This window comes from Cyanistes caeruleus, chromosome 6 (genome assembly GCF_971803275.1).
Source record: "Cyanistes caeruleus chromosome 6, bCyaCae1.hap1.1, whole genome shotgun sequence".
Classification (NCBI taxonomy): Eukaryota; Metazoa; Chordata; class Aves; order Passeriformes; family Paridae; genus Cyanistes; species Cyanistes caeruleus.
In genome coordinates this window covers 3,691,576-3,718,901 of record NC_141706.1, presented here as the reverse complement: position 1 = coordinate 3,718,901, position 27,326 = coordinate 3,691,576, and the positions used below count along the sequence as shown (strand labels likewise).

The window sequence follows — 27,326 nt, the reverse complement described above, 5'->3', positions numbered from 1 at the left end:
TGAAGAAATTTAGAACTTACTGGTTTTTGTTTTTTTTTTTTAAATAGTGTGATGTCTGATGACAAAATAATTCACATCAGAAATATACTTTTACAGAGCAAAAGCCCTCAAGAACAAACACTTCATAACACTGAAACTGTTCTCAGTGTACATTTGTAAAAGGAACACACTTACTCTAAACCCTAAATGAGCCTTGCCTGGAGAGGAGATGAAGCCAGATAACTAAACCAGACCAGAGAGATTGAGAAAGGATAGAAGTGGAATGTGACCCTGCATTTTTAAACAGTGATAAGAAAAGAGCTTGATCTTACTATTATACTATTCTGGTACAGTTCATTTTTATTTTATTTTTTTTTCAAATTGAATTACACTATCTTCAATATCAAACACATTCTGGCAGGTGTCTGGCTTAACAGTTTTGAATATAATTTCAAATTTCCACAGCCCTAATGCATAAATTGAAGTGTAGACTGGAACTAAGTGTCTGTCCATAGTTCTGAGAGCAACACCACATTTACATTTTGTCTTCTATTCCACGTAACAACCAGCAATTCCAAGGAGATTCTGCTATTTTCAATTACTGATAGTCACACAAAAAGTCAACTCTAAAATAATTGACAATACTTTGCTGAGGACCACATCCACATATGCAGAGCATAATAGGAAAACCTCTGCATTAAAATTATATGATCATTCTCACTTCAACTAAAATGATCAAGGAACTACAGCACAGAAATAAAAAGCTGATTTTTTTTTTTTAGCTGTAGCAACAGTGTTTACACTAGAGGCAAGCACATATTACAGGTAAAGAAATATTTGCTCCAGTACAAACCCATATTTGGCCACTACACCATTCACAAAGTTTTTACAGTCATTATCCCAAAGAAATTAAAAGAAATAAATACTGAGAACTAAAGCAAGACTTAAAAAACATGAAACAGTCAAGTTGCTAAATCCTAGAACAAGTCAGGAAAAACCTAGCTAAATTCAACTTTCAGCCCACAGACAATAACCACAAGTAAGGTCACCTGAATTTATCCAGTCTACTGCCTCAAGATTGTGCAGTAATTATTACTATTTATAATAGAAACCTTGCATGGGGGGAAAAACAAAACAGAACCAAAAAAATGAACACAGGTTTTGTTTAGTGATGATATAATCACCAAACAAAAAAATACAAAATGGGCTATTTGAGAAAAATTTCTTGACTGAATTCAAACTATTCACACAAGCAAGGATATGCACAATCAGGCCCGTAGTTACTGAGCAAAATAAACATATCAACTCATTAAAGATCTATCTGCCTGAATTTATCTTTGCTTTCTCTTCAGTTCTTATGAGTTATTCAATCATTTCCCATCACCCAGAAAAGGAAATATTGCACTGTGAAGACAGAGCTATAATTAGATATTCTTCTATTTCATTTCACATATATGACTGAATGAAAATGGATGGGAAAAATATGAACAGAGGTAATAATAGTAAGTTGAAACATTCAGTAAAAATATATATTTGGCACAGAATAACATCTCAATTCTTCCTCAGCACATAATGCAGTGTTTACTGCAAAATTAGTTAAGTTAGTATAAGAGATTTTTAATGAAAACAATTATAAATTTAAAATAACTGTGTTTAAACCATTTAACAGTCCCTAAGGTCAAGTGATTACAGCAGTTACAAGACCCAAGGGACATGTTCACACCAAAACAAAGTGAATAAATTACCTCAGCCAGTGTATGTAATCACTAAGTGACCACAGAGGTTATTCAATGTATAAGCCCAGATGACTCCCATGCAAAACCAATAATGAAAATGTAACAGCCAAAGGGAAAAAGCATTTAACTAGCAAAAGTTGCTGGAAGGGCTGACAACTTGGAGTGGGAAAAAGACAAGTTCCATGGCTTGGATGTGGAGACAGGGAAGAGGATGAGTGTTAATGGAATGGACAGACAAGATGCCAAGGTGAAAGACCCAAATTTTTGCGAAGAGATGTGAGGCTCAAAAAAATATAAAAAATATATATTAAAAAAAAAATAAAACTGCAGAGCTTTAAGCAGTGCTCTCAGCCCTGTATAACTCTGGTATATGTAATGCCCAGTGAGCTACAAGCAAGGCAGGAGCTCAAAATAATCACCTTTTAACTTTCCCTTTGGCTTTACTGCCAGGAAAAATTACAGGCAGTTATTGTGTTTTAGTTATCCCCTGATATAATTCCAATGCAAGCACACCCCTGGTTTTTACCACAGAATAGGTAAGACAAGCTGCAAAATAAAACCCAGCTTTGATCTGGCTTCTCTCCCTCACGACATAAATGATACAGATGCCTTGTCTTTGTTGCAGCAACACAACACAGTTGCCAGTGGAGAAAACCAGACCCATGAAAGACAAGAAAACATTTTTCTATAAGGACCACCATATATTTGATGGCAGTTCTCAGTGTGCAGCTTTGGAATAAGGTTCCTACCAACTATGGTGAAAAAGGATATTACTGAGGAAGCAAAAGGAACCCTGCTTGCTCCTGCCTGCCACTCGAATGTATTTTTTTTTTATCTACTGCACATCATGACCTCACATCCTTGAAGGAATGAAATCTTCACAATACACACAGTAAATAATAACACAGTAACAGGTAGAACACAATTAACACATTTGGCAGATAGGAGTCTGAAAAAAGTGGCAAAAGGACATGCCTGACTTTAGTCTGATTCCTGGTGAGGATGCACAGAAGCAAGTATTCACCAACATTCCCACAGGGGAATCAATTTACTGCCTTGCCCTGTGCCAGGAACCTAGTAACTGGTATTCTCATATTTTTACATATAATATATATGTATATATAAAAATGGGAAAATGCAAGTGGACTCTATGAATGTAAAAAAAAAAATAAAAATAAAATTCTCTGTATCTGAAATATGAAAGCCTGAGGCCAAAGCCAGCAGGCCCTCACACAGTTAAAGCTTCCAGCTTCAGTGAATCTGACTGCAAAATCTGCTTTCTCACATAAATACTATACTGTCTTCTACAAGAGCCATGCATACATGCAAAGAAAGTCCCCTGGTAAATTATTGAGGCTGGAACACAACCTATTCAAAGGGTTATAATTCTTCTGTTGGGAACGTTAAGCCAAGGATCTGTGTGCTAAAATATCATCCTGAAACCCCCTGTTAGATACAGGGAATGCCAAGTGGCTGCCAGCGCTGCAAGATTCCCCAGAGGAGGGTGAAAGCACCCTGGCAGATTATTTGGGTTGGCTTTCTGCAGCACTGAGTGTTTTCAAATGCCAAGCACTGGCCTGGCTGTATCGAAACAGCATTTCTTAAATTACCCAAGGGCCAAAGAGGAACTCAGGTGGCCAGACACTGCTCTTAGCAATGCACTCAGGGAGATCTGTGCTCCTCCAAAACACAAATATCCTCTTCTGGAGCTGCAATTACATGTCCAGAAAAAGGATAGTTTTGAGCCTATCAAATCTGGTATCACTTTCTAGAAATAAGAACAATAAAGCTAAATTACAGTGATATGAGCAGAAAGCCCCACTCCCACATGCACAGCAATAAAAAAGAAGGGAAAACATTCATTAAAATAGGGCTGTGCAAATCAAGAGAGGTCAGGTAAAAAGAAGAGTATGAACAAAATGCAAAGAGGGATGACAAGACAGACAACATAGAAGTCCTTCTATTCAAAAATTCCTTTTGTAAATCCAAATGTTCCTTACATATCTCCTGAAGGATCAGCCAAGGAACCCCAATGCAATAAAATGATTCCATTAAAGGCATGTAGAGATGCTGCCATCACACAGCAAGCAAGAGAGAGTGCACTAAAACCCGATGACAAAGCCATGCTTTGAAATATATTTTACACAATGCTGTAAACTCCTTCTAATGTTGTTTGAAAATCAGCTGTTCAAGTCACCTTCAGCTCTGGGTATTTCCAGTGCAAGAGGTGACCTGGCAGTGCACAACCAGGCTGCCATTTACCACAGGAGCCTCCTGCACAAGTTCCCCTCCTTTGTTTTGGTTTTCTGCTGCTGTTGCTATTTAATTGCCCTCAATTCTAGCAATGTGCTGCCAGGGCACTGCTGTCAAATACAGCAGAATATGAAAGGTATTCTACCAAAGTGGTGCTGACTGCCCGTGATCAAAGTCAAAATGCCAGTACTCCAACTCAAAAGGGCAAGCACGTGGATATCACCCCCCAAAAAATCCTCCTCTTCCAAACAGTATTATCGATTCTGTCATGCTGTATGGTGGGAAGAAGGACTTTCATCATTTCCAAGTAGCTTGTAATATCTTGGAATCTTCCAGAGCTGCTTTAAGTTATAGCAAACCCAAAATACAGTGAGCACAGTTTTGGCTGTGGATACAAAACCCCTCCAAACTGGGACACTGCACTCTTTATATGAGGTGCCACCACCACCTCCTCAGCACTCCCAGAGAGCTACAGGGCTCTTGCTGTGCAATGACAGAACCTTTTCCCCAAGGTAACGCAGAAATACAGCAAAGTCTCTAAATTTGTCTTAATTAACAGAATTATACTGAGGCTAGAAACAGCACATCACATGAGGACAAGCGAAGTAAGGGTGGGGGGGAGATTTTTCGAGTGCCCTAATTCAATTAGGAGGCAGTGAGTGACACTTGGACAGGAGAGGTTAATTGGGGTCACCAAAACGCAGTAATTCCTTACCTAACCAGTCATTAAACTTCTTGACCTCTGAGGGCAGTCCCAGCTCGGTGAAATCGCCCGTGTGAAGAAGGATGTCCCCATAAGGCATCTGGATGCCATCTGTTCTGGAGTGCGTGTCTGAGACGCAGACAAAGCGCGTGTGGCCCGCTGGTTTTGGAGTGTCATATGGGATAGGGTCGACCCTAAAGCAGACACAAAGATCTCGTAACAGTCACAAGGTTAAAACCCTCACATCCATTATTTCACATATATCAGCACACATCTCTCTTGATGAAAGCATCCACACATCCATTGACAGACACCACGCTCTGCAACAACACTGCCAAAAACCCAGCAGGGACCACGCTGCTGCTCAAGAACTTACCTGGTAGGGAAAGGAAAATTAAAATATACACTAGATACAGCCACTTTTGGGTACTGAAGTGTATTTAAACACTGGAAAAAATGGATTTAGGAGGCTTTGGATGTTTTACATCCTGTCGCTTATACACGAACAGGTACATGAAACAACAGGTCTGACAGGTGGGCCAGGAGCAGACCCTCACCTGAGCTTAGCAGCTGATTTTGTTCAATATCCCAGATTCCAGCACAGAGTATTTCTTTACACACAATAAGGTACATTCAGGAGTGCTTTGGTGAAGGCTGGAAACTGCAGAACCAAGCCTAGTGACAACTTCCTCAACTCATCCAAAATCCTGAGCTCGTCTTCCCAGAATCTATAAAGCCAGGAACTGATGTGCTATCACACTAAGCTATAAAACATGTATTTTCTATTATATTTAAATTTATATATTTTTATTTTTATTTATATATATTATACATTATATACATATATTTATATAATATATACATATATACACATACATATGTATATAATATATAGAATTATATACATATATTTATATTATACATATAAAACGGGGGTTTTCCCCCCCCATTGTTTAGCAAACAATGCTAAAATTTTAGTGCAACTGGTTATTTGCAAGCTATATTTGATAATTTGATCTTAACAACTACGTGTGACCCATCATGGGAGTCTGGTAATTTGGTTTTTGGTGACTTTTTTTTTTTAAGCAGAATAGAGAAAAATATTAGGTAAGATAAATGCTTTATGCATACTTAGTGGTTAGAAGCTCTAATTTGTAACAGAGTCACTTAAATACAAAAGGCAAGCCATTGCCTACTTTGGAATAGAAATGATTTCTCTGCAGAGTTACCATAATTTGATTTGCTCAACACTTGAATAGCACAGCATCTGGATTAGTGCCACAGAAAATCCCATCCCAATTCCACAAAACTTCAACTCATTCCATTGATGTGCCACTTTGATCATGGTTAGAGCTTAGCTTCAGCTAGAAATTTTGAGGTATTTAGGAGTTATGTCAGAATAATAGTTCACTTACATCTCAAATTATCAGGCTAGTGAAACCAAGCCCCAGCTACTTTAAAGCATCCAAAATAATGCTGTTCCTAAGACTTATTTGGACAAACTGGCACAACAGGCATTCAAAAATCAGTGTCTGAAAGTAAAAATAAAATTAAACAGGTTTTATTAGTTTTGCTCTCCACACTGAAAAGAAAAACCAGTAGACATCACTGTGAATTTGTCCTAAATCTCCACACTTATAATGAGATGTACAATCAGTAATAGAAAATAAAGCACAAACCTTAAGAAAATACTGAGTTTTTGAAGTATTACTTTTGTTTACTGAACTGTTAAGCTAAATTAGCATTTTTTTTACTATACACTGAACAGTGTGAAAACTTCTACCAGTGCCTTGAACTTAAGCTCCCTGCATAGGTGTGAAAGACCATAAACATCCTCCAGGGTGCAAATCAGTTCTCTGCTCTGGGGAATTTTAGAGTGGTTCCAGAAATCAGACTCCATATGGGATATATCCTGGTCTCCAGTGGAAAACTGTCCCTGTGAATGCACTTACTGACCAGATTCTGAGCCAGAATTTAATTTTGTTAGAATTTTTAATTATTTATTCTATTTGTTAGACTATTCACAGCTAAACTATTAGTGGGGGAAGCAGTAGGGGGGAGATATTTGTTAGACTGCCTTTTCCTAGGTACCATAATTTGGCCTTTCCAATCAAGCTGTATTTACCATAAAAGCACCACACCTCATTGACATGGGCCACTGAATTAATTTGCAAAATTCAGGCTCTGCAAGATGATGCTTACTTTAAAAACAGATTCTACTGCCAGCTGGACTGGAGAGAAGAGAATTTGGTAGATAACTCTTCTTGGGGTTTGGTATTGTACCTCCTGTTCCACCCAAAGGACCAGGTACAATTACCTGAGCCGTGCAACTGGTTACCACTGCAGAAACCCATGACAAAACTCCAACAATCAATGGACTTTTTTATTTTTTTTCCCCTCAGCAAGGGTCTGAAATTAATAATGTTATTTTTCCAGAGAAAATTTACCCATTGAACTTGCACTGGCAAGCTGAGCAGAACTGTAATCAGAAGACACAGTGCTTTTTCACCATGGTTTCTTCCTTCCAAAACATGGGAGTCCCCCAGTCAACATTTCCCTACTTCCAAGCATGTTTACTCCAGACAACACAAAAAAATGAACACCAGCTTCATTATCACCACATAACTTGATCAGAATATCTCTGCCTGAGCTATGACCAGCACTGCCTGCCCCAGGGAGTCCAATTTTGTTTGTACACAGCAGCTATGCTTTTGCTATTCTCTGCAGTTTGCAGCCAAACAAACCCTGTTCTGCTTGAGGCAACCCCTATTAGAGTATGACACGGAAATCTGGTTTAGGATTTTTCTATTCATGCAATGGCTTACTTACAGAAAATTCTATAATCAAAATTCATTAAGTCCCTGACCCTTCTTCCTCTTCTTTACAAACACTATGATGTTGCCAAGTAACCTTTTTTCTACATCTTGGCTTTCTTCTCTTATTCAGTAGTGCTTGCCTACTAAGTATTTGAAAGTGAGATACTGAAGGTTATTGTGTTCAGTCCATCAATTTATCTTACTCAAAATAGTCCTTCAATAGAAACTTAATAAAAGTGGTGTTATTGCCAGTCCTAAAGGCTCAAGATCTCCTTTCATCCACAGCTACAGCATGGCAAACAGCAATATGAGAGTCTCCTTCCCCGCTGCATCCCAGGAGGATTGGGCTCTGAAGGCAATTCACAGCTCCTGGTGACACAGCAGCAGGTTCTGGGCTGTGAGCATCACCCCTTCTTCCTGGGCTCTGATCTACTCACAGACCAGCAGGGCTGCACACTGCCATTCCTATAACCTCTGTGGCAGCTATGCATCTGACCCTTACTGCAGTTCAACAGCAGATAAAATAATTACTAAATAAATAAAATAATAATTATTTATTTTTAAATATTATATAAATATAATATATATTATAATATAGATATAAATATTTTTAAAATAAAATTAATAAGTTAAAATTAATAAATTAAAATAAAAGTAAATAAAATAATTATTTCAGCCCTGTCCACCACCACCCCGCTGAATCAGAGCACACACCTAAGAAATTCAACTTATTCTTTACCTTTGCTCCAAACACAGTGCAAACAGCTAAACCTGACACTCTCCATCACCACCAACACTATTTTTTTCTGTCTTCTTGACATGGCAGACTGAAACACTTCACAGATTATTTTGATTACTGCGTTTGGAACAGCATGCTCATGGAAAGATGCAGTAAGAGATATTTCAGAATAATTTAAATGTTCATATATTAGGATTAATGCAGTAATCAGGAAATAGAAAACAACATATGTTGCACCTTAGAAAATCAGGCGCTTGGCTGTTTTTAAAAAAGTTTATGTAGGACCCAGAATGAAATCCCGTAAGGCAGTTGAGCAATGACTGCTTTGTGAGATCATGACAGTAATGTAAGATCTGTCACATTTAATGCATTTATGACAAGGGTTCAGGAATCAGAAGGGACAATGTAACCTTCATACACTTCTGGAAGAACCTTGTTTATCAGATAAATACTTGGCTGTACTAAACTGCCCTTACCACCAGCAGTTCTCATTTAGAGTCCCACAGGTACGAACCTCCAATTTGCAGTTCCTCATGGAAGGACAGCATTATCCAGGCTCTGATTTGGCTTGCTCAGGTTATCACTCAGCAGCCCCTTCCCCAAACCCACAGCTACCACAGCCCTTCCAAGGCACTGGATCCATGTCAGCCAGGGGGGGAGTGCTGCCCCTCGCCCTGCCAGGGCACACAGCAGCCCAGTGCTGCTCCATCCTGGGGTTGTACCCTGTCCTCACCCATCACACAGCAGATTTCACCATGATTTAAAATTAATTTAAATTTAAAATGTAAAAGTGAGAGATCAGATAAGCGAGCATGAGCAACACAGACAATATCAAGGGGGTTTGAAGAGCGAGGTAGTGGGGGCTGAATTCAGCAGCTCACAAAAGGAGGAGCACCTTGGGCCTTCCACGTGCACAGGGGCAAAGGACTTGATTTAGGATGTCTTGCTAGGGAACAGACATTTTAACTGTGTATTTCAGCCCAAGCCTACACCAGTTAGTCATAACGATGTCTTATAAATCAGCAGCGTTGGAAAGCTCCTCTGAGACAAGCAGGGCAGTGCAGCCCTCCTACAGACACAGCTGCAGGCACAGCCACTCTGGGACCCTGCCTCAAAACAACTCAGAAAATACACAAGCACCATTTTCCTGAAAGGAGTCAGTTTTGATTGTAAAGGATAATTCTGCATGGGTGAGTTCAAATGCTGAAAATAAAGGTTTTGGGCTGGGTTAGCCAGTCCCTGGGAATGCCGGTGGTTGGAGCCAAACCCCACAGACTCTTCACTGCCCTGCTCTCTCAGGTTTTGAGATATGCAGACTCCAAATCCCTTCTTACAGAGGGATTCCCAAGAAACCAATTCATCCTTGAAGATGGAATAAAAATCTTAAACATGAAGCCAGGAAAAAATTTCCAGTCCCCAACATGGAGTAAATCACTCAGATGAATGCAGCACCTACGCTGGACAAAACATTAACAGATGCTGAAAATCCCTCCTCCAGCCCCACTCCCTACAACTCAAATCAACATTATTCCTGCTTACAACCCACCACTCTGCAAGCTGGGTCTGCTGGCACTGCTACAGGTGAACAAGTCAGCAGGCAGCTCAGAAAACCACGTCATTTTACTCTTCCCAGGCTCTCCAGATGCACGAATAGTCCCATGGCATACGGGCCCGTGTCCTTCCTAGACTGTGTCACTTCATCTGCTGGCTTTTCATCTCAGTAATTACCCCACTGGGTATATCTGTGACTGAATTTGTGGGTTTATTTTTTATGACATCTAAATAAGTATTCATTATACATCCATTTAAGCACAGACTCCGAGTCTGCGTGCCACATAAAATCCATGTGTGGTGTTGCACTTACTCTGTGTTTTGGGAGCCACTTGGAGACATCCTATCTAGCAACTACTCCACATTTAAAATATATCTGTACAACTAGCCTTCAAAAAGCATCCTACTCCTACTTCCCGTGAACAGTCATCATTGTATTTATTCACAGTTTAGCTTCCTCTTGTAAAATTTCATACTCTTCTTGATACTCATTTTCAAAATTTGCAAACAAAATACTTCTTCAACGAGCCAGTTAGCTTGGTATGTTTATTTCAGGATTAAAATACAAGTGTTTTCTGCAAAAACACTTTTAAAAGCTTGTCTCTTAATGCTGTTAGCTCCCTCTCCTCAGCTAAGACAATGGAAGACAATTTTTTTGAAATGGGAAAACAAAAGCAACGTATTTTCTCTATCTTCAGGTTTTTATTTCTTTGACTTCATACTTCTGTCTCTACACATGCTCCCTCTGGCATGGAAAATTCAGGAGAAAAAAATGGATTTTTCTGGGGAAACTGCTTGCTACAGTGCTTAATGTATTTGTTTCTGTATCCAAGTCTCACAGCTTTGTTATGTTGTGATATTTGTTACTGCTCGTAGAGCCAGTCCCAAGTCCTGGAACAGGGCAATCGTATGAAACCTGTGGCTTAATTAATTTTCTTAACATATATCAATAAGTCTCTCAGCTGAAGAAAAAAATAAGCATGAAATGCACCTGCATGCCTGGCAGCATCCAAGAAATGGAAGGAAAGTAAAAGATGTGTAATTGTTCTTATTTAAAACAAACAAACCAACCAAACCTCAAGACTATTAGGTCAACTTCCTAATTCTCAACCGAATTTTTAAGACCACAGACGAGAAGGACTACATCAAACTGCAAGTGTGTCTACATTTTGAAACAAAATATTGAATATCCCAAATTACAAATCTTCAAAACATGAACACAAATGCAATGCCATTTATGTTTCCCCATCAGAAAAACATTTACATGCCCATACACAGAGTTGATTTTGTGATATAGCACATGCTGAAGACACAAAGCCAAATACTAATTTTCTCTCAATAAACAAAATTAATGCCAAAATCTAGTATTGCTTTAGTTGGCCACTGTCAGCCATTAATTGTTTAAATCATACATATTAATGCTTTTGTTAACTTGAGTCTGCCTTCCAGTGTGCTCTAACACCAAGCCAACATCTGGTTTCTTCTCTGGCTAAAAACAAAGGGATGCAAATACCTTTCAACACTCTCACTGGTAGATTTTATTTGCACAAGCACACATATCTAAAAACAGACTACCCCAAACAGAAATCCCCACCTCTTCTGGAAACCTCCATCTCCATGTGTCACCCACCAAAGCCTTAGAGGGTTCTGCAGACTGTAAAACAGAGGTCTGATATTTATTACAGAAATGGCATTAATTGTGTCTTGGTGCAATGTGGAAAAGAAAAAAAAAAATAAATTACATTTGCAAACCCACAGGAGGATTCAATGCACCGCTCAGCAGCTTACTGCTAACGCTTCCAACAATTATAGCTGCAGGGAAATGATGGATCTTTTTATTACAGGTTCTGGAGCTGTTTTACTTCCAGTGAGATTTATGAGATTAAACAGAAAAGACCTATATTATCCACTGTCATCATTTGGGGCAAATTTAAGAAAACTCTCCTTTATAAGGAATTTATAATAATGTATCTTCTCAGCTCGATTTAAACCCTAACTAATTAAGAGTCCAAACTCTGTTAATCCCAGATTCTGGTCAGTAATAGAACCAGAAAGTGCTAAAATCCAGATTTTCCATGGTGTTCTTGGAGGAGCAAATAGTCAGCTGGCCTTTTCTGAAGTACCTAACCTCTGCCTTCGATACTCATGGAAATTCAGAAACTGAATTGCTTGAGCATTTTTGAAAATCCTATTAATCATCCCTTTGCAGAAAAAAAATTCTTTGAAGTCAACAAAATACGTTCTAAAATTTAGCTATCAGTGGCTTTCCAAAGGTTAGAGAAGTAAAACAGAAATGAAAAGAAGTTTCAATACCAATTTCAGTATCGGCGTCACTCTAAGGCCCAGAAAGGAGTTTCCTTTAAATAAAATAGTAAACCATTCTTATGCTGGTATGGTTTCAATTAAAATTCATTAAGAAGCACTTTCCTCCTATTCTTTTACTCCTGTAAATTATGTCTTTCTCCCACCCTGACAGAACTTATCTGCTGGCAAAACTGCACCTACTAGGAGGGTAAGTCAATAAGCTCTCTACACTGAAAGGTTTTTATTTCCCTGTTATAAGCTATCCAAACACAAACTCGTGAAATACACCCAGAAAATACAATCTGGCATCCCAAGTTTAGGTACAATTTTAATTTAAGGAGGTTTGAAAAATACACATTTTGATATATTTAGCAGGAGTGAGGCTAAATTAATGTGTGGCGTCCCTCCAATCATTTCAAATGCAGGAATCCTAAAATGGGCTGGATTTATTTCTAGGACAGAACCACAGAGAAGGCTTTAGCCCTTGTTCCAACAGCAAAACAGTTTTTCCAAAGTGCAATAGAAAAAAATGCCCCCAAAACAAGCAGAAGCAGAACTCCAGATTACATTTAATTGGTTTTGCTCTAACCTGACATGCCATCTTCCTCAGAAATTAGGACAATTTTGATCAGAGGGACAAAGATCACAAGCTTCTGTCAAAACAGAATTTTGTAACCATGTACTGCAGCATATGTTCCATTTCTGATGCCCATTTATATTAAGAATCAAATCTGGAATGTCATAAAATGTACAGGATACATAAGCATAATTCATTATATTTTCTTGGAGATGATAAATTCAGCAAATAGACAGTACCTCTTATGTAATAGGGAAACTGGGAAAGTGGACCTGAGGTTGCATAAAAGTTTGAGAACTCATTCTCTTTGGAATTTGCTGTTAAATCTAAAATCTATCTTCATGTTTCAGAAACAAATAATGTTAAGATAGCCAGAAGATCAAGCCCAGAGTGTTTGCAGAGAACTGCTTGAGGCTGGTTCTGATTCTTCTCCCCCCCAATACATGTTTGGTCTAAGGTATAGCAGCTACCTGAAATTTTGCTGCCTTTCAGCCCAAGAAATACAAATGCTCTTTTTTAAGTACCCAGAGCAAGTCAGAAACTCTGCCCTCAGCCTTCTCAGTCATTTTGCCTCCTGACCTGCAGGTATCACCCTCTCCAAGGGATGAGATGCAATTCAATCTCCATGCAAGCAAAGGGCTAGCCCTCTCCTAAACACACTGCTAATCGCCAGCCTCTCTGCTGCTCTCCCTCATGGTTTCACTTCCACAGGGCTGGTGGAACTGAGTCAAAAAAAGCCTGTTCAAAGGAGAGGCAATCCATGCTGGGCAAACACCACCAGTTCCCATTTTTGAGTCAGTAAAGGCACAGAATGCCATCAGCATGCCTGGGAAATTGTCACTGATGTTAGTGGGAGCTCGGCGAACAAACAGACTGGAACATATAACTCAAAAAGAAATTTCCTAGCAGCCATGCAGCATGACATACTACTTGAAAGAAGTAAATTGGCAGGCATCATATGTTATCTGCAATATGAATTTGTGTATGTGAGCCAGTACAAAAATCTGTCTCTGTTAGGATGTGTATTGTCTCCTGCATCTGAGCTCGAACAAACTTCTCCAAGGTATCGGTCATAAAATGTTTCCCATCAAACCACGAGCATCTAACACTGTGTTCCTACAAAATAAAACCCTTCAGAATAACCCTGCTGTCTTAAAAGGTCCTCTACCACTCAGCCTCATGTATATGAACTATTTCAGCTCTTGCCAAAGGTTTCTTTTCATTTGTCTACCTCCTAAGGTTTAAGAAGCTTTCTACAGTGAAGATGATAATATTCAGACACCATTTAGCTCTCCACCTAAAGTCCTAGTGTATAATAGGAATAGAGAGGAGATTATTGACTGCCTTCTACCAACACCAAAATACAGGTGTTGCAGCATCCAGGTTAACAAAAAGCTCAGTACACCACATTCAAATGGTTAATTGGAATTAGGTATGCTTTCACGCTCTGTGGTCACACAGCTGGCCTAATATTTGTGTACTCCTAGAAATTCCATTGGGAAAAAAAACTTGAAACCAGTTGTCTTAAGCTCAGCTTGAACTTTAGATCTAGACTAGTGAGAGATGTGAATCAGTCCCAGGGTGTACAGAAAAATATATACTTATATCATTTTCTTTGTTGCAGAGGGGGAAACAAAAAAAAAAACCCAACAAAACAAAACACCCCACCTAATTTCCAAAAAAACAAATTTCTGCTCTTAAGATATGCTTTTAACCTCTCACAGAAACTTTGCTGGAGACACAGAAATGTCAGAGACAACTTTGGGCTTAAAATTCTGCTGGAGAGAGTTTAGCACTTTAATCTTTCTATCTCTTATCTTTCCAGTGCAATTGTCTTCATTACAGCTAACACACAACTAACATGAAATCCAGTCCCAGACAGAGCTGGATTCAATCAACAAAACCCTGCAATTCCTTGGTGGCTGGGCTGGAGGGGGCTGCAGGAAGCTGGACCACAGATACTGTAAGAAGGTTCTTTTATTTGTAAAACACTGTGCCAAATAAATTCCCAGCTAAAAAGATTCATCCAGATAGCTCTCTCCACCTTTTCTCTCTCCAGTATTAAATAACTTATGACAAGAAAACCTCAGGTCAAATAGTATACATTCCACAATATTCCAAGATACAAACATTAGTTCAAGTGAGAAAAAGGTTGGGAGATAAAGCTGTAGCAGGTGGGGCAGAAAAAAATCTGTCTTCACTGGCAGAAAGCTGCAGGAAGGTGACTCCAGATGGAGATACTCCTTGGAAATGCACAATTCATTCTCATTTCTTTTCTCCCCTTTTTATTTTTTCTCAAATCTCACATATTATTTGGTGTTCTCATTCATTTTCCATGAGTACTTTCTTATGGCAGAGGCTGCTGAACTCAGGACCACCGTCTTCTTATAAAAAATACAAAATATCTCACGGATAAAAACCAACACTGACTATTTTAATTGCACCATCACTTTAACTTGACTGTGGCATTTATTTGTCACACATCAGGTTTATAAAATATTATGAGAAGCAGAGCGGCATATAGGATCAGGAGGTTTTATCAATAATGGAGTTAATAGGCAGAGTGTTTGTGGGCAACCACAGTGTTACAGGTTATCTAAGAACATTTGTGTTTTGCTTATACTTCTATAATAAAAATTAATGACTTAAAAGTCCTCAGTGGGAGTATCTAGGACATTCATATTTATCAGAACTGTTACTGGCCTCTGCAGTAAGCAATTATTCTTATTGCATTAAACCGTTTATTTCCGAAGATGTATCCCCAAAAATCAAATAAATCCAAAAATGAATTATAGTCAAGATAGAAATTTACCTCAGGGATACTTTTAGACAACTCAATTTAAAAACACATTTACTTTTGCCTCTGTGCCAGCAACAAAGGCAGGGGAGAAGGGAAGAACAACAGAATCATTTTGCTTTCAGTGTTTTCTACAAGACAATTCCAAAGCCAAATGAGCTGAAACATCTCAATATACAGCTGATATCTGTGAATGGCAGTAAGACACCGCTACCTATGACTTGGAGATCGTTCCTAATTGTACAGACCTGCTGAATAATGCTTAAAATTCAACAGAATATCGTTTTCAATATTGCCCTTGAAAGCTCTGAAAACTCGCTGCCTCCAAAGCCGTATGTTGCGCACTACCGAAATTTTAGTTGGCACGACAGATGTGGGAGCACACTGCAGAAAGTAATTTCTGTGTCAAGTACAAAAGGCAAATAGTTGCAGTTTGAAATTTAGAGAAAGAACATCACAATGAGAAGCCCTGGGAAGGAGGAAAACAAGCTGCACCACATAACATTTTACGATACAGAATGAGATGTGGGCAATGTAATTTCACTTACGTGATTCATTTTATAAGCAATGCAAATGCAATCTCACTGATTATGCTCCAAAACAAAAGAGGGAATTTCATTACTTCAGCCAGTGCAATTAGACATGCAGAAATCACAAAACATCCTATCTGCAGCAGAACAAATAGAAACCATCATTTCACATTTAGATGGGAATAACCAAGGTGGGTGAAATGCATTGGTTGTGGTGGGTGCTGGGAAGGCATAAACTGAATTGTGCAGCCTTTAAGCTCACACAGTCTGTGGTGCACAGACACACACACAGACTAACTCCACCAAATCTGTCATAAATCAGCAAAAGATACCTCAGAACTCACATGACATGATGCAAAAAAAAACCCCAAACAACAACAAAACTAACAAAAGAACCCCAAACCAGTGTTTTCCCTTCCACCCCCAACAAAACAAAACATCACCAAAAAAAACCACCCCAAAACTGCACTCCTATTTTTTATACAAGAGTGTTTTTCAGCTTTTATTAATCTTCTGGTTTCTCAAAGCTTGAAAACAGGAGGTTAGTCTGAAGTAAGTCAGGCAGTGTGAAGGAAGAGTACCATTGCTCTCCCTGTATGGCTCCCCAAGGAATCTATTTATTAGGCACAGGCCTGTTTTCTGATTTAGCTTAAGCACTTTTCCTAGAGAATATGACTGTCCACACCAAGAGGAATTTTCGAGTAACAGCTGCAGAACAGCCTTTTTCTGTAGGAACTACCTTGAATCAGTTCCCCTATATGGATACACAGCATTGATTTTCATCTTCACACTCCTCTTAGTACTTAAAAGGATAAGAAAGGATATGAAAATTCAGTGTTTTCAGCTTCCTGAAAATTATCAATAAAACCAAAACTGAAAAAACCAAAATACATAAATAGATGGAATATCAGGGCACTCAGCTATACTAATTTGGGTGTGTTGCTTTTAGTTTAACAATCAAAACCACTTCTGCTTTGACTAAGAATACATGTAAAATTGCACCCACCTACCCATCCACAGTCATATTTCTCAGCATGTAAATGAAATCCTAATTCTTTTGCCTTTATCCATTAAGGAGCAGAAAAAGACACCTTCCAGAGACAGACTACAACAGAATTCCACAGCTCTGCAAGGCTATGGGGAAGTGCAAAGGAAAAAAAAAGAAATGCTTCGATGAGTTTGCAGCAAACAATCATTACTGAATATTCTATTAATAAAATTAATAAAATAATTTTAATTTAATTTAAAAATTAAAAATAAATTAAAATTTAAATTAAGAATTTAATAAATTTTAATTAATAGAAACTATTAGAGTAGTTTTTAAGGAAACAAGCTAATTCATTAAGTTGTTTAAAGAGACAAAAAAGAAAAAAAAACCACTTCAAAAAACATGCAATTGCTAAAGCCTGGGAACATCTGTCTTAACTGTTTCTTTCTTTACATCTGGATCCACTGGGCTGCTATTTTGCTTTACATTTCTGCATTCTGGCATTGCCAGGGAAATTTCCAGTTGCACAGCACCAGGGCTGCTTGTGCTGGTGCTCACTGCAGTCAATAAAGTCAAAGTTCACAGTGACCATAATAGGACAGGAATGTGAGCTAAGTGAAACTACTCTGTTCACATCAATATTGTTACAGTCACCTATATTATACAAAATTAGCAGTCAAGATTCTCAGTTCTTAGACTGAAGTGACTAATTTCCTGCAACCTTTCTCCTCCTTCCTCCCTCCAAACGTTTTGGCAATCAAGAACAGACTTAGAGACTGTTTCATAATGAATGCAGCCCTTAAGGGCGAAACCAGCAAGATACTCCAGTCTGTTCCAGAAATCCCTTCTGCAATTCATTATTCCATCTAGTTCTACTCTACTGGTTTACTCCAGCCTATGAAATCTTGACCTCCTTCATCTTCTTTAGATTGTGAACACTTGAGACTAACTATCCTCCTTAAAGACCAAAACCATGTCTTTCTAGAATTAAAACACTCTGGTCTATCTACCTTCTGGAAAATCAACTGCTCTAAATCTTTCCTCAAGAAGGGCTTTGCCTGCATGTTGCTGTAGAAAATGGATGGTGACATGCTCAGAGGCTTTCCACCAGTGACTACGTTTGCCTCAGAAACCATCTCTACCACTTGCTTTTTTCCATTGCTATTACCTACAGTAACAAGAATCTATTCCCCTCCTTGTCAAGCAACATGATAGATCTTTTAAATAATGATCACCTTCAACTGATGAAGAGAATTCCATGCAGTTCCAAAAAGCTGTGCTCATCTCGCCCACACAAATGACATTTTCTTGTCTGAAACATCACGATCTCCCCAAAGACCATTTCTCACCAAAGTAATACTTTGCTGTTACTATGACTTGAGAGCTGCATACCCTTTAGAGTGTCACCACGAGAGCAGCAAATACAACTCAGCTTCACAAGCACAGCTGCAGATTTTTTTGCAGAACAGCAAAATCACTTAATCGCTGGCATTGACCGTGTCACGATACCTGTCCTTGCTGTGCTCTGCACACACCCCCCACCAAACATGATCCAGTAAATTGTTCTGCCCTTGACCTTTGCTAAGTAACCAGGCCCAGAGAACAGCCTGAATTACAGACCTGCCTTTGAATTGTGTCTCAGTTTGAGGCAACCTGCCAGGTGTATGCACCAGCAGCCCCAAGACATCAGCGAGCAGAGCAGGGGTTTGACTCGCTGTGATCAGCTCAGGCAAGCCAGCTATCTGGAGGGAATCTAACCTCGCAGGAATTGATCAAGGTCTCTGACTTGTGGCATGTGCCATTCACTTTTTCAGTTCCCAGCCTGATGGCAAAAATGGAATTCCAGTCCAAGCATGATGGGAACATGTGGAGGGCCAAGTGCAGTGTGGAACAGAGGGAATTCAGCCCTGGGATGTTATGTACAGCCTGCCACCAGTTTAAGAGATGTCAGCACTGCAGCTGAGGCTAATACAATGTACAGCCACTTTTTCAGTTTGAAGCAAGTATGGGAAGTGCTGCTGAACTCATAAACTATGCTGCCACTTTTCACACTGCTAAGCAAACAGACTAAAGTGTTAACCACAAAGACCTGTTGTGTCCTGGATTTTCCCTGATCATTCTCAGCATGTGATTCTCTCTTTTATGAGTGTCTCACCAAGCTCTGACTCAAGGGAGATAACGTATCAGGAAGCCTATCAAGGCAGCTGCCTTTACCATCCATTCCATTCACAGATCTGGTAAAGGCCACTATTCCTTCTTCCTCTCCCACTAACCCAGAACCTACATCTGGAGCCTATAGACAGGTGGCTGATCACATCCTCCCACCCACCCATTTCCAGACATGTGCTCAGCCAAACCTCCTCCCAGCCCCATTCACAGAGCAGCTGCTCCAGCCACTGCCAGGAGCCAGCACTGTGAGTCAAGACTTCAGGCACCACAGCCCAGAAAGGAGAATCCACACAACAGCCAAGCAAACCTGGGCCTAGACCCCTGTTCTGCATTTCACCTGCTCCCTGCAAGGCTGTGGCTGACTTGGACTGGTCCTGGAAGCTGTGTGGGCCCTCCACAAGTGGATCCAGCTCATCAGATGGGCAGCTGAGTCCGAGCACAAGAGCAGCAGAACAGGAGCACAGGGGCACAGTCGCCTCCTTTCTGCAGAAGCCACAGACTGGATCAACACAGCCATTCCCCAAGCGTTAACTGGGGTAGTTTTTCTCCTGTTAAGGCAAAAATAAGAACCTCTTTGGTTTAATGAGAGTTTTCTCTATCTGCAGACACAGTTTGATCTTGCACTGCATGTTTGACTTCCAGATGACTCCTTCTGTTAGAGATGGTATTAGGCTTGGATGGGAAACAGCCTTCTAAACAGGCAAATTAAAAGCAAACAAAATGAATGAAGGAAGAAAAAAAGGTAAAGCAAATATTTTTAATATATTGACACAATAAGAGCCCTGGCTGCAGTGTCTTAATTGAACTAAGGGGCTGTATTTCACAACCTTCTTCACACCTTCCAGTCACAGTATGTTATCTAACCATCCATGCTATTTTGTTACTTTATTATTTTTTTTTATATCTTCCTTGAACAAAACTGTATCCTCACATGGTCTCACATAGTTACTTTAACAGTAAAAGCACTAGGTGACCATGCTATACACAAAAAACCCAAATTATTCACTGCCCAGTTTCACAGCCTCTGCTTTTCCTTTGTTTTCCTACAACCACTTCATTTTTTCCTGAGGGACACGCTGACATGAATGCCACATTAACTGCCAACCCCACGAGAAGAACATTTCAATCACCCTTTATAGCCAAGAATCAGAATCCTGAAGTCCTCTGGCCAGGCTGTTTCATGCCCTTGCAGTAACCCTGCAGCGTGGCTATCACTGCCACTTCTTATCTTATCGCCTGTTCAAACACTGTCTGCCATGGGCAGACAAGGAGCCAGACCTAAACAATGATGTTAAATGAAGGCTTCCTCCCAACACAGTCTTGAACTTCTGATGGAACTGATCGCTCCTCAGCAAGATAAAAACCCTGTTGGGGGTTTAAAGGCTTTTAAGATCCAAAGTTGAGAGAATGAAAATAGGAAGCGAGCTTCCAAAAATCAGCAAAGCTCTTGCTGCATGCAAATATTAAAAAAAAAAATAAAATTAAAAATTTAAAAAAAAAAAAAAAATTAAAGGAGGCTTTTTAGGTCATTAGGATTTAAAACACAGCTGAAGCAGCAGCAACTTTTCCAAAGCAAAGGACCTGGTATTTTTAAATTCCATTAAAATTCAGACGACTCTGCACTAGAATTTGATGCTTGTTAGAGAAAGTTTTTCGATGTTTTTATAAGAGTAAAAAATCCAGTTAACATGAAACAAAACAAAAAACCTAAACTTAGGAAGCAGCAAGACTTTTGCCTCCATCCATTTCCTCCACCAGGCTACTTCCTATCAAGACTTTATGTTTTACCATCACAATCTGTGTCATCCTTAGGCAGATCTGTTAACATGATTAACATTAGAAGGACACCAGCTACACTGAGGTGCACATTTGGCCTCTGCTCAGCCCCTTCTTCCAGGGAGCCTCAGGTAGAAGTTCTAAACTGAGATTTAAGGTTTTCAGGAGTGGAAGACATCAGATCCTGTCCAAGGCCCCATTCATTCCACCTGCAGTGGGACCATGCCCACAGCTCCACCAAGGTCTCAGCACAGACAAGCTCCTGAGTCCCTGTGGGACATTCCCAGGCTTTGGGGAAAGTATCTTCTTCTAGATTGTATAGATTATAGATTTATATTGATTTCTTCATCCTGGAGACAAGTTTTTCACTTTCTATGCTAATTAGCTACCATGCACAGTCTGTTCTTGCAGACCTTTCTGGAAATGGGCTGGAGGACTTTGGGGGTGTTCAGTGGTCTTGCTCCTGGAAGCTGTGTTCCTACAGTCCATGCCCATTCTGAATCTCATTTGTGTTGTGCTTATCTCTAGGAACTAGAACAAGGATATTTCTCCCAGAAAAGTGCTGCCTACCTGCACACAGCCCCGTTCCCCAGCCACACATCATTCCTTCTCACAATGCATTACTGCCAGCAGTCCTTGGCTGTCATTTCCAACAGCCCTTGGTTGGTTCCAAAGCCTTCTGACTGTGGCTGCTCGAGACAATCACACTGATCCTTCTAGGCTTCTACAGACACTGCCCCACAGTGCAGAATGGGGTGGTACTTCTGCATTCCTGCACCAACCCGTGCCTTGCATCATCACCAGGGCACAGCTGGCAGCTCAACACTCTTCACGATTCAAAAGCACTGCCCTGGCCCTGCACAAACTCAAATTCTCACTGATCCCCCCACAGGTGCCACTCAGGCCCTTCATGATGTAGAAATTGTCTCATTCTTGTAACCTTGAGCAATGTTGGGGAATTCTTCACGCCTCTTTGGGAAATCACACAAAAGTCTCACGTGGGTTCATTCAACCCTTGCACTTCACCTACACACTGAACTCTAAACCATCTGACACCACAAAAGGACATAAATGAGCCCTTTCAGAGCTGTGTCTTGTGAAGCACCTTTGCAAACAAACTGCTCTTGGCCACACATTAAACACAGGGCCATTTCCAATCTGTACAGATCAATAACCTCACCTTTGGGCAACACCAGAACCACCTCTAAACCAACCTCCGCAGCTCCCAGGCCCCTCTTGCTGTGCCCAGCTCCTGCTTCAGGCTGTTGTGCCAGTACAACTGTGCAGGGACAGATGGTGAGCGGGGCTGGAGAGCTGAACTGGGCATCAAACTCCAGGGATTACTCCGAATTCCCACTTGTGCTGCCCGTACACTACAGCTACAAAGGGCAAAGCGGAGAGGGCTACCCCAGCTGGCAGCAGCACCACCCCCAGACAAGCAGCAAAACATAAAACCACTGCTTCACACTTCCCTTGGCATCATGAATTCAACAACTGTGGCTTGGACCAGCCACAAGCTGTGCTGGATGCTGTAACAGAGCTCAGTTTGAGCAGCCTAAAGCAGCCCCAAGTTTCAGGTCTTTGTGAAAGCGCTGTGAAAATCAGATTGCTGGCCCAGTCAGGAGTTTAATATCACATCTGAAGGTGGTGGCAAGCCTTGACTAGGTGTGATAATGAAAGCTTTCTTTCATCAGTGATTAAGCCATACAAAAAAGGCAAAAATATCGCAGGACAATAATAATTTAAATATTTTATCCTTTTTAGCAATACAGTTCAGTTCAGGAGAATATTCCATGGCACCTTACTGTTTCTGCAAGGTCAGTGAAAGCAATGTCAAAAACGTTGATCCCACAGAAACTTGCCACAAAACTTCCATGCACAGAGGCTGAATTTCACAATTTCAAAACATTTCCCCAGCAACAGCTACAAACTGGCTTTTCAGATGTATATGATGGGGCACGTGGCCCAGTGAAAACACACAGTATTGAAGTTCTACCCTCCTCATCATTTTCACAAACACTCAAGTCCCGTGCTGCAGAGCAGCAGCACTGAAAGCTCCTTCAAGTTTTATTCCAAGAAGGTTGGGATCAGCCACCTTCTCACCAAGTGCAGGAAGCAGAAGAAGGAGAAAGCAGCAAGTAAAGCTGTCAGTACAGGGAATTGTCTGTGTGACACTCCTCTATAAATACACAGGCAGTGCAGAACCTTAAAAGTCCTTTTCACACACTGTGTCACTACTAACAGCTAATACAGCAAAAAATTTCAAGTCAAATACCATATTAGCCAAAACCACAACAATAAATAGCAAAGTTGCCATGCCTGGCATAAAAATGAAACCTAATGAAACCTAGTGCAGTTTGTTGATGCCATGTGCAGTCTAGGCTACATGCATAATGCAACAGTGCAACTGCTAACAGCAGGCTCACAGAAGATAATTTACACTTGTTTTTATGGACATGAGGAACTGATCTTTGAAGTTGTCCCTAATGAGATTCTGCTTGGCCCCAACAGCATCCTGAGAGAACGTGCTGGTTTTTCTCCCCTGCATCCGGTGCATATTTATGATGTAAAATCCAGACCTATTTAAATTGCACATGTGGACTGGTGTCCTCCCCTCGTGCCATCACCGAGTCAGATTCTCACAGTGGGGGAAACACAAGCTAAAACATCTCAATTGAGCTTCAAGTCTTTTCTGTAATTACCCACACCACCTTTACTAAGTACCAAAAGATACATGGGGGTTAATGAATATGGCTCCTTTTTCCTTGGTGCAGTTGACCTCCTAACTTGATTTGAGCTGCCCAGGTCAATTGGCAGCTGTATCACACATTGCAGAAGACACATCCAAACTACAGTCCCAAGGCTCCCCAGAGAAAATACAAGTGTGGCAGTGCAGTGGATTTCAAAAACGCAGGCAGCAGCATAAGTAAGGCAAAGAGGAAAAGGTTTTTGCTGTGCCCTGTGTAGTCACTGCTTTAAGACTACACTCACCTGTGACAGCCCAGGTTTTACTCTCTCTTCCATACTTTTCCCAGACTCATGGATTCTTGATTGTATCCAGAGCCCTGGATTCTTGATTATCACTGCTTCAGGTCGAAGTATTCAAGTAAACTAAGTGCAAACTAATGCAGTTCAAGAAACTTTTTTGTGCTCCATTCAAAAGTTCCTTCTGCAGCTTTTGGGAAGGCGCTAAAATCAGAAGGCTGGCCACTCCAGCACCTCCCCATGTAGCCAAAATATAATATTACTTCAGTTACACCGTTAAAGAATCAACATTTTAACTCTTAAATTCTTTTTATGTTTAGAAAACAGGGGGAAAAAAAAAATCCATGAATTCTTTGAACATACCTGTCTATGCAGTATGAATGCACAGCATGTTGTTTAGGATTAGATGACTCAGAGGACAGATAGCAGGATGCTTGATTTTTCATTTAGAGCTCATTATCTAATAACACACTAAACAAATAGAAATTCTACCTCACAGACAGCTGTTTGGTGCCTTTAAAAAAAAAAAAAAACAACCAAAAAGCCACAAAAAGTCAACAAAATACAAGAAAGAATTCTGCTTTAATTCCTATAAACAACCTCTTGGTCAGCATGGCCATGATTCTGTGCAAACAACCACAAGGCATTAAGTCTGGAAGTTCAAAATCTAAAAAGCCTTTTCTTTTTGTTAGGAAAATAATAGAACATGAAAGACAGATTCCAACACTGGAAATCTGTCTTTCCAGGGGCAGGAAAGTCTTTAAACACATATGTGCAGGCAGCAAAATTGTAACAAAGTAAATATGGCTGCAGGTGCAAGGTGTGCCAAGAACTACACCTCAACACATCTTATCTCTGTCTGTTTCTGGGTATTTGAGATCATTTATATTTATATTATGTTTATATTATATAAATATATAAAAATATATATAAATATATAAATATTATATATATATATAAATTTATAATTATATATATATATTTATATATTTCTCAGCTTCCATTTATTCTGTATTGGTCATCTCCACTACATTCCTCCTGCATTTTATTGTTTAAGTATCTGGACCCAAAGAAAATGGTCTCTTTATGGACAGATGTACAGAAAATTTCCATGTCTTATTCCAAATCTGCTGCAGGACCCCCTTTAATCTGAACTAATTAATAAAAAAAAACTCTACCAACTTCCTGGCTATCCAGGTTTCAGTTCATACCTTTTAACTCTTCACTGAATGAGATGATTCACAAGAGGTCTTTCTCATTCTTGAGAATGACATCTTCTGAGGAACACTGACTGAAAACAGTGACTGTGTGAAATGATGGTATGAACAGACTATCAAGGAAGCCAGGTGATCCAAAATTAATTTTCAGCTTCAATTAATATTTCTCTAGACTGGCTGCAAGGATTCTTTTCAGGAAAATATGCTCTGTGACAATGATATCTAAAATGAATGAGCCAGAGGGCAGAACAAAATCCCCCCTAAATACAGACCATTTTAACTCCTTGAGACCAGGGATTTCCTTCCCTATCCTAAGCCAAAGAAAATGAAGTCTCCATTCTGCACACATATATTTTTAACCCAATCTGTCTTCTCAAAGGCGCAGAACTCATGGGTAACCAGCAACAAATGAAAACTCTGCGCGTTAAAGGTCTGTGTTTTGCTGCCAAGATGATGTGTCAGGTTCTGAGAGGAGCAGCGTGTGTGATCCTCCCATTAAGGCAGCAGCACTCTCAGAATGCAGCCATGCAGAGTAGCTGAGCAGAACACCACCAAAGGTCACAGCAGAGATAAAAAAAAAAAGGGGGGGAAAAAAAAAAAAATCATATACCACCCCTAGCATTACCATCAGCATTTTAATTCTCAGAGGGTGCTTGAAGCTCCTGCTACAGCATTTGATCTGTGCAGCCTCATTATGCATTTCTGTCTTCAGAACTTTATTACAAACAATCAAAATCACCTCCAAAACACCTAACAATCTGAATCATAACCCTCCCTCAAAAAGCCAAAGAGGGTACATGAGTGGAAACTTTCAAGGCACAGGATAGTATTGAGAGCAGAACAAAATGAATTCTCCTTGCAAACAACCCTATTCAACAGCCAAGATGATGGAACATTAAACCAATGTCAAGAGAGATACAATCAAAATGAAACAATTATATATAAAAACTTTTCAAGTAATTCAAAGATTACACCCGGGTTATATATAATTTTTTTTCATATATAATTGTGTCTTATTTAATTTTAATTCATTCACTGCTTTCCCCCAAGAGGAAAAGTGAATGCCTGGATGACTTTAAATTTACAAAATAAACACACCACAAAGACAAAATTTCCCTCTTCCTTAATATCTGTCAATTATCATAATCTTATATGTACATTGCTAACAACGAGGGAAAACAAGTCCTTGAAAGAATGGTTGCTTAAAACTGAGGGAGCCACTTAATCTGGCATTTTTAAGTGGCAGGTCCTGTCCCACTGGAAGCAATAATGATGTCACTAATCACTGCATTTCACAAGTATAGGACAAGGCTCCTATTTATTAAATATGCTGGATGACGTGAAATTTTAATCCTGCACATTATTTTCCCTAAAACTACTCCTTCACCATCCACAGGAAAGCAAATAACCCATTGTTCATGCTCACTGCTGGCCAAAAGTGAATGTGCTTTAAGAAACAAAGAAGCCTGGAGTAATTAAAAAGTAATGACTTTTTTCTTTGTGCTCCCTATATAAAAGGAACAGGAGATACACTGGACTAGCACCTTTTCCTCCCCATAAACCGATGCAACAGCCAAACATTTAGGAGTAATGTGCTGACCTTCACGCTCACACTCACTACACTCAATTCCTTATCCCAGAGAAATTGTAAACGTGGTAAATAGCAAGTTTTTCCTGCCTTACAAATACATCAGATCGAGCTCCTCTATCACACTCCTTCCTCCTTCCCTCCCCCCATCCTCTCTCCATCTGCTGCCCTCCTGGGAAGGGAGCGCTACACTTAATGGCTCTGTGCTTTTAAGTCTAATGTGCTGGATATAAGTTAATGCCCAGTACAGTAAGTGGAGACTCTGCTGCAAGGAAGCCTCTGGTGCTGGTTTTTTTCCCCTCCTCTCAACATCCAGCAGAATCTCTGTAGCCCAAATGTCAGCCAGCACGGGAGGAGAGGGTCTGGGAATATGAAATCCACAACCTGTGACAAAAAACAAACCCTGAAAGACACTACACAGCACAGTAATTTAAATAATCTTTCAGTAAAAACAGGAGACAACTGGGATTTTATTTGTCGCTCCCCTCAACATAATGATTTAAATTTAGAAAATATGCCCATTATAAAATAGGGCATTAAAAAAAAAATAAGGGCAAGCATCTGTCTCTCAGTGGAGAGTGCACAGGTGAACTCTGCTGGCAGCAGAAATAAAATTCA

At 39.9% G+C, this 27,326-nt stretch overlaps 1 protein-coding gene across 4 annotated transcripts in view; it reads right to left on the bottom strand.

Annotated features, from left to right (window-relative positions):
- Positions 1-27,326, bottom strand: part of MPPED2 (metallophosphoesterase domain containing 2) — a 102,753-nt gene that overhangs the window by 61,660 nt on the left and 13,767 nt on the right. For all 4 annotated transcript variants that reach the window (XM_086892480.1, XM_086892482.1, XM_086892483.1 and 1 more), the window contains one exon: positions 4,684-4,865. In XM_086892480.1, coding sequence (XP_086748606.1) covers positions 4,684-4,865 — 182 coding nt within the window. The remainder of the gene's footprint in view (positions 1-4,683; positions 4,866-27,326) is intronic.